An 8,149-nucleotide genomic window follows, 5' to 3' on the forward strand; every position below is an offset into this window, starting at 1 on the left:
TGACAGGGCCTTGGTTGGGCCTGGGCCTTTGTGACCAGTCTGTGGGCGGGTTGGGCCTCAGGGCAGGCCTTGGCCTCAGTGGGAGTGTCTGGGCCTTGGCCTCAGTGGGCGGGCCTGTGCCTTGGGCATTCCTGAGCCTAGGCGGCTTGGCAGAGGGCTGGTCTAGGCTGGAGCAGTAGAGGTCTGGGGGTAATGGCTGCAGGGAGGTAGTGTCTGTATTTGATGATGTAAAAGATGCCTCTCTCAGTCTCTCTGTACCATGGTTACCCCGAATTTCCTGATATCCACACCGATATCCCTCTCTATTTGTTAGGCTTTATTAGTTTATGCTTCCTTTTCTCTGGAAATGCAGCCTACTAAGTGGGGTTGCTCTAGCCCTGCATTCCAAGGTCTGCAGGGGGCAGAGGCACTCACGGGCGCGGAAGTGGGAGCTGCGTGCAGGCAGACAAAAGCTAAAAAATGCCTGTAATTCCTCAGCAATTTGATCTTTTAAAAAAATGAGTTCAGAATGTTGAAATATAAGATCTTATGTTTGTTCAAAGGCTGTCTGTCTGCTAGACAGAGGTTTCCTATGTGCGACTCCGCCCCTTTTCCCCCGGAGCCTGCCCTACCTGAGCTGCCTGGTCCGGGAAGCGCCAGTCCCCTTTTCTCTCCCTCCACATTAAGAGCAATACATTTCTCATATGTTCAAGCCTATGACACATACATCATTTTAGAACTGCTATCCTCATTCACTAGGAAGAATACACCTCTTAAGAAGAGTGTAAGAGTTGCTTGCAATTCTTTTTATTATTTTTTAGAGAGAGGATATAAGACGTTGAAAACTTAACTGACATTAATTCCTCCCTTTGGTGCGAATGAAATACAGTTGGTTGATTTATTTCTGTTTCTTTTCAGTTTTACATTTGCCCCATCCTTGTTAATTTGACTTTTGAATAAGCAAAACATTAACATGAATCCAAAAGTCAAAACCATACCAAAGTTCATACTCCTATCCCCTCCTTCCTTCTCCTTTCCCCCCTGTCCTTCGAGAGAACCAATTTTATTAGCTTCTTGTACAAAGGGGCTTCAAAAAGTTGGTGGAAAATACTATTATTTTCTTAATCCCATTTTTCCACCAACTTTTTGAAGCCTTGTCATAAAGATAAGGTCTTACCGATTTCAAAATAAGCTACCAAAATGCGTTTCTTTCCTACATCACTCTTTCCTCAAATTCTTAAGACCCACAGTCATCAACCATGATCTCGAGTTTTATCACTGTTACATACTTGGTTTCTTTCTAGTCCTGCTCAGCAAAACTGCTTGAAGTGTAAAGCATGGGTTTTAGGTTAAGGACCAAGTGTAACTGATTACCTGTTCCTCAGAAACCTCTAGAGGAGGGGATGCTTGTTGTTCAGACCGCTGACCATCCTGATAGTTGACATTTCGTCGCTGACGTAAAGGTGGGAAAAGGCGATTCCAATTGATCATTCCTCCCTAAAAATAGATCAACACATATTTATAATATACAGAGAGGGCAGGACCATCAGAATGCCCAACAGAGCCTTCTTTATCAAAGCAGTCACATCTACATACTATGAAATAAAATATATTTATTACTTTATGCAAGCAATTCAAATCCTAAAATAGCAAACCACTCTTCCATGAATAGCACACAATCAGCAACCATTGATATGTACACAAAAAGAGAAAAGAAGGTAGTGAGATTGTTAGTTATCTGTGCAATGTGGCTCTACAAGGCAGCTGAGAACATACAGGGTTGGTCTTAACAGCAGTTCAAATGGGCCTCCGCTGACCCAGCCCATGTCCACTCCAAGCTCAGGGCTCTGCAAGGTGTGACAGGAAAGGGGAAATGGAGAGAAGGTCAGATCTCTGCTGACAGCCAGAGACCTGGAGTTCCCTTCATCACCTCTAACAAACAAAAAAACAATTTTCAGGACAAATGTAATTTACAACAAATTATTCTAGAAGAAATCCAAATTGGCAAACATTTTTGAAAACAGTTCTTGAGCACCTGCTAAAACTGGATCGGTGTGTATGATTCAGCTGTGTTCTTCCTGGAAATATACCGACCAGAAAAGCACACATCTTATTCACCAAAAGACATGAACGACAATGTTCTCAGCAGCCTATTATTTATAGTAACCAAAGACTACTGTTGCTAAGTACCGTTGAGTTGGTTCTGACTCATAGCAGCCCCGTCCAGGGTTTCCAAGGAACACCTGGTGGGTTTGAACTGTCAACCTTGTGGTTAGCAGTTCAGTGTTTATCCTACATCATCACAATCAAAGACGAGAACTACCCAAATATCCATCAACTGCCAAACAGACAATTATGGTACATTGATATCAAACCCACCAGCTGCTCCTTGGAAACCCTACAAAGCGACAATTGGTATCAGTCAGAACCGACTCGAAGGCACTTACTAACATCATAAACAGTGATTAGAATGAACACATTACAATTACATGTTACAATATGGATGAATCTCTCAAGTATAATGTTAAGCAAAAGAAAGAATATATAAAAATGTACATTTTGGGGTTACTTTAAAAACTATTATTGCAGTAAAATATATATAAGATTTACATTTTGAAATGTACAGTCCAGTGACATTCATTAGATTCCCCACACTGCACGACCCCACCGTCCATCCCTAGACATCTTTCTCCCCCACAAAGGAAACTGATGATTTCGTAAACAGTGCGACCCCTTATTCTCCTTTCCCTCTACTCCCTTGAAACCACTAATACACTTCTGTCATTACGTATTTGCCTATTTTAGATATTTCATGTAGGTGGGATCATAAAATATTTGTCCTTTTGTATCTGAATTATTTCATTTAGTATGTTTTCAAGGTTCATTCAAGTTGTAGTATGCATCAAAGTTTCATTTCTCTTTATGGCTGAATAACATCCCATGGCTCAATATATACAATTTGTTTATCCATTTATCTGTTGATGGACACTTTGCTACTGTGAGTCACACACAATGAACACTAGTATACAAGTATTTATTCGACTCCTTGTTTTCCATCCCATACGTAGGACTGGAATTGCTGGGCCACATGGTAGTTCTAGGGAGTGTGCTGGCTCCATCCGATAAGCACTGGACTGTGAACCACCAGGTTAGTTAGTCGAACCCATCAGCTGGGCCGCAGGGGAAAGATGAGGCATTCTGATGTACAGCCTTGTCAACCCTAGACAGAGCCAGGATAAGTCATCACAACAACAACAACAACAACAACATGGTAGTTCTATGTTGAATTTTTGACGATCTGCCAAACTGTTCTCGACAGTGACTGCACTATTTTACATCCCACCAGCAGTTCAAACCCACCAGCTGTTGCTTGGAAACCCTATTCGGGGCGGCTGTTAGTCAGAACCAACTTGACAGCACTTAACATCAACAGCAATGGAAGAATTTTTCAACTTGTCTACATCCTCGCCAACACTTGTTATTTTCCTTCTTCCTTTTTCTTCCTGCTCTCTGTCTTCATCACCTCCTTTTTTATTTTATTTTGTATACTAGCCTTCCTAGTAGATGTAGAGTGGTATTTCACTGTGGTCTTCATTTGCATTTCCCTAATGACTGATGGCACTGAGCACCTTTGCATGTGCCTGTTGGCTAGATGAGTGCTTTTTTTCTTTGGACAAATGTCTACTCAGCTCTTTTGCCTGTTTTTTAAACTGAGTTGTCTTTCTGTTTTAGATTGTAGGAATTCTTTATAAATTCTCTATTAAACCTTTATCATATAAACAGTTTCCACATATTTTCTCCCGTCCTGTGTCTTTCCATTCATTTTTTTTTACATGTGTTTTGTTGTTTTCTTTAAATGTTTTATTGTGAATTATGTGATAGTTTACATGGGAGAATATTAGCGTTACATTCATCCTATCGTATATCCTTTCATTGCCATGGTTACAATCCCCTCCATGCATCATCAACCAACCACAGGGTATACACTACAAGCCTGCCCCCCAGTCATCAGCACACAGCCCCTCTCCCCTTCTGGGTCTATAGTCCCCAGCCACTCCATCTCTCCATGTCATCGTCTCTGCCTCTATCTCTGGTGACACTGCTTCTCTGGGTAGTGTCCCGCTCTCAGCTCTTCTCCCTTGATGGTCCCAGGGACCTCTGCTCCTAGACTGAAAACTTAATCACTCCCCTCTTTGCTACAAAACATCTACCTTTACATTTCCAACCCTCATAATCAGTCCTGCTAACAATTATTCACTATTGTTGTCTTTTCATTCTTAATAAAGTCATTTGATGCACAAGAAAATTTAATTTTGACAAAGTCCAAACTTATGTTAGCTTTTGTTGTTCATGGTTTTGGTGTCATATGTGAGAGTCTGTTGTCAAAAACAAAGATCCATTGTCAAAAACAAGGTCTTGAAGATTTACCTTAAACAGTTTTTCTATGCGTTTTATGGTTTTAATTCTTACATTTAGGTCACTGGCACATTTTGAGTTAGATTTTGTAGATGGTGTGAGGTACGGGCTTCACTTTATTCTTTTACATTTGGAAAGGCAGTTGCTCAGGCACCATTTGTTAGAGACTCTTCTTTTCCCACGGATTGGATTTAGCATCTCTGTCAAAATCAGTGGTCACAGAGGGAGGTCTTTATATCTGGACTCTGCATGATTGCTTACATGTAATGAATAAAAATAACAAAACAAAAGAATCTGTGCTGTTCCAAGTCAGAATTGTGGGTTTCCTTTGAGGGGGCAGTACCTGAAAAGGGAAAAGAAGGAGGGCTTCTGAGGCTTTGGTAATGTTCTCTTTCTTGATATGATAGCTGGTTACACCATGTATTCAGTCTGTGAAACTTCATGGAGCTGTACACTTGTGTGTGTGCGCATGCGAATGCACGCTTTCCTGTGCATACAGTTTGCTGTAGGTATAGTTCAATAAAGTTACCAAATGAAATAGAAAACCTGACTAGATTTCTTGTTATTAATGAAATTCAAATACTACTTAAAAATCTACCCATTAAAAATTTACAGGTGAAGTCTATAAAACTTCTAAAGATTCTCCATCGTATACAAACTGTTGTTGCCAGTAAGTGCTGCTGACTTGGTTTTGACTCATAGCGACCCTGTACAGGATTCCCAAGGAGCAGCCGGTAGGTTTGAAAGTCTGATCTTTTGGTTAGCACTCCAGTGCTTAACCTACAGTACCACAATAGGACTCCACAGCTATTGTAGAAAACAGAAAAAAGAAGAAAGTCCTCTCAACCTAATTTACTGATTTTGTTGTTAAGTGCTGTCGAGTCGGTTCCAACTCATAATGACTCTACATCAGGTTTCTGAGGAATGGCTGGTGGGTTTGAACCACCAACCTTGTGGTTTAGCAGTTCAGTCAGTGCTTATCCTACAGCTCCACACCAGGACTCCAGATAAAAGTGAATTTGAATTGCACGGTCAGTGGTTCAAATTCACCAGCCGCTCCTCGGAAACCCTATAGAGGGGTCACTATGAGTCAGAAGTGACTCAAAGGCACTTAACCAAGTAAAGAAGAAGAAGAAAAAAAAAGGATTTCTACAGGCAGCCCGAGTCCTGAACATAATCTGCTCCCATGCGTGTCTGTAAGTGGAATATGCAGGCAGAGCAGAGGCACAGAGTTCACATTTAGTCTTACTTTCAGTGCAAGACACGGTTAGTGCAGTGGCTAAACTTGGCTACTGAGGCCCTAATCAAAATGTTGGGGCTTCGAACCTACCAACTGTTCCATGAGAGAAAGATGTGACAGTTTGCTCCTACACGAGGTTTTCTAAGTCTTGGAAACCCTACAGGGTGCTATGAGCCAAACAACATTAACAACAGCAGCAGCAGCACTGAAGGCTTTTCAACCATGTACAGGCTGCAGGCGCAGTAAGTGAAGGGGATCGTAAAGAAGAGACGGCTTCAGTGTGAGACCAAATTCACAGAAAATTAAAGAACAAGTCAGACATTTGTAACTTGGGAAGATACTATACTGCGATCATGCACAAAAATTCAAATGCAAAAAGTTACTGTTACAAATAGAAATAAAAATTGTTGTTGTTAAGTGCCATCAAGTCAGTTTCAACCCATAGCGACTCTGTATAGGGTTTCCAAGGAGCAGCTGGTGAGAGCGAACCGCTGACCTTGCAGTTGAAATGGCTCTGCAGTCCAGCTCATTAACCCACAGCGCCACACCAGGACTCTGAAATAAAAATGATAAAGTGCTGAATGGACTCCACAGTTCAAACCCACCAGGTGTTCCTCAGAAACCCTATATGGGGTTGCTGTGAATTAGAACTGACTGGACACTTAAAACAACAACAACAAAAAATGTAATGAGAGATCTGTAAGATCTTTATGGAGAAAATTATACAACTGGATTGAGGGATATCTCAAGAAGTAAGCATGTGGAAAGATTGAGCACATTCATGCTCAGAAAGACTCAATACTGTCAACTGTTGTCAAGATACATCCAGTCAGCATCAATTCCAAACTGAAGAAGACTGCTGAGACATACTCTCTACACTTTTCAGCTTCCCTGACTTGTAGGAGCACCGTGTGGAGTGTATCATCATTAGTATGTAAGGAGAAAACGTGTATGGGATTTCCAAGCAGATTCCGTTCGTTGTTGCTTCCTCCTCCTTCCTGGAGCTCAAGTCACCATTTTGGACACTGAGGCAGAAGCACTATGCCAAGACTAAAAGGAGCCTGGGTCCCTGGCAACTTTGTGAAGCTGTCTCACCAGCCCAGGGCTGCCAATTTCTGGACTTCCGTTACCTTAAAGGGAAATAAACGTCTACCTTAAGTTTCTGTTATTCTGAATTTCCTGTCACTTGCACCAAATGTCACTTACATCAGAGAGATGCAAAATAACAGTGAGTTATTTCATACCCACCAGGCTGGCAAAAATCAAAAGTGTAGAATACCAAGTACGGGGATGCTATGAAGGGACGGGGAACTCTACGTGTTGTTGATGAGAGTATACGTGGACATAAACACTGTAAAGAGCAATCTGTCAGGATTTAGGACTGCAAGTGGATTCCTGGTGTGGCACTACAAGATAAGCACTGGACTGCTAAATGCAAGGGTGGCAGTTCAAACACATCAGCTGCTCCTAGGAAAAGTTACACAGGGTTGCTATGAGTTCAAACCAACCCCACAGCACTTAACAATAACAACGTCTAGATGAAACAACATGGGGAAATCTCAGAGATGCAATGTTGAACGAACCAAGAAAGTTGTATAAGAATATTTATATATAATATCATTTATTCAAGTAACAAAAGAGTCCACTGAGAACAACAGTATATGATTTAAATGATATATATATATATATATATATATATACTTGATATATTTGATACTGAAGCCAATGATACTAAAGGAGATAGTCCAAGGTACACTGAAGGAAATGGCAAAGAGCAAAGCACCAGGAATTGATGGAATAAAAATTGAAATCTTTCAAGAAAGTGAGGCAGCACAGGAGGCACTCAGTCATCTCTGCCAAGAAATTTGGAAGACAACTGTCTGGCCAACTGATTGGAAGACTTCGTATTTGTGCCCATTCCAAAGAGAGGAGACCTAACGGAATGCTGAAATCATCGGACAATCTTTTTGATATCCCATGAGAGTAAGGTTTTACTAAAGGTAATACAGAAATGGCTACAAGCATACATTGACAGAGAACTTTCAGAGGTTCAAGCTGGATTCAGAAGAGGCCACGGAATGAGGGATATCATTGCTGATGTCCGATTGATCTTGGCTGAAAGCAGAGAATAGTAGAAAGATGTTTACCTGTGTGTGCTTTATTGACTACACAAAGGCTTTTGATTGTGTGGATCATGACACGCTATGGACAACATTACGAAGTATGAGTATTACAGAACACTTAATTGTGCTCATGAGGGTTCTGTACATGGACCCAGAGGCAGTGTTCGAACAGAACATTGAAACACTGAATGGTTTAAAATTAAGAAAGGTGTGCGACAGGGTTGTATTCTTTCACCATACTTATTCAACCTGTATGTTGAGCAAATAATCCAAAAAGCTGACTTATATGAAGAAAAATGAGGCATCAGGATTGGAGGAAGACTCATTAACAACCTGCGATACGCAGATGATACAACCTTACTTGCTGAAAGTAAAGAGGACTTAAAACATT

At 41.1% G+C, this 8,149-nt stretch overlaps 1 protein-coding gene across 1 annotated transcript in view; it reads right to left on the minus strand.

Annotated features, from left to right (window-relative positions):
* UBAC2 (UBA domain containing 2) overlaps positions 1–8,149 on the minus strand; it is a 226,999-nt gene that overhangs the window by 20,089 nt on the left and 198,761 nt on the right. Inside the window, exon 9 of the mRNA XM_006832061.1 lies at positions 1,354–1,476. Within this exon, the coding sequence (XP_006832124.1) occupies positions 1,354–1,476 (123 nt within the window). The remainder of the gene's footprint in view (positions 1–1,353; positions 1,477–8,149) is intronic.

The sequence above is a fragment of the Chrysochloris asiatica genome, unplaced genomic scaffold (genome assembly GCF_000296735.1).
Source record: "Chrysochloris asiatica unplaced genomic scaffold, ChrAsi1.0 scaffold00005, whole genome shotgun sequence".
Classification (NCBI taxonomy): domain Eukaryota; kingdom Metazoa; phylum Chordata; class Mammalia; order Afrosoricida; family Chrysochloridae; genus Chrysochloris; species Chrysochloris asiatica.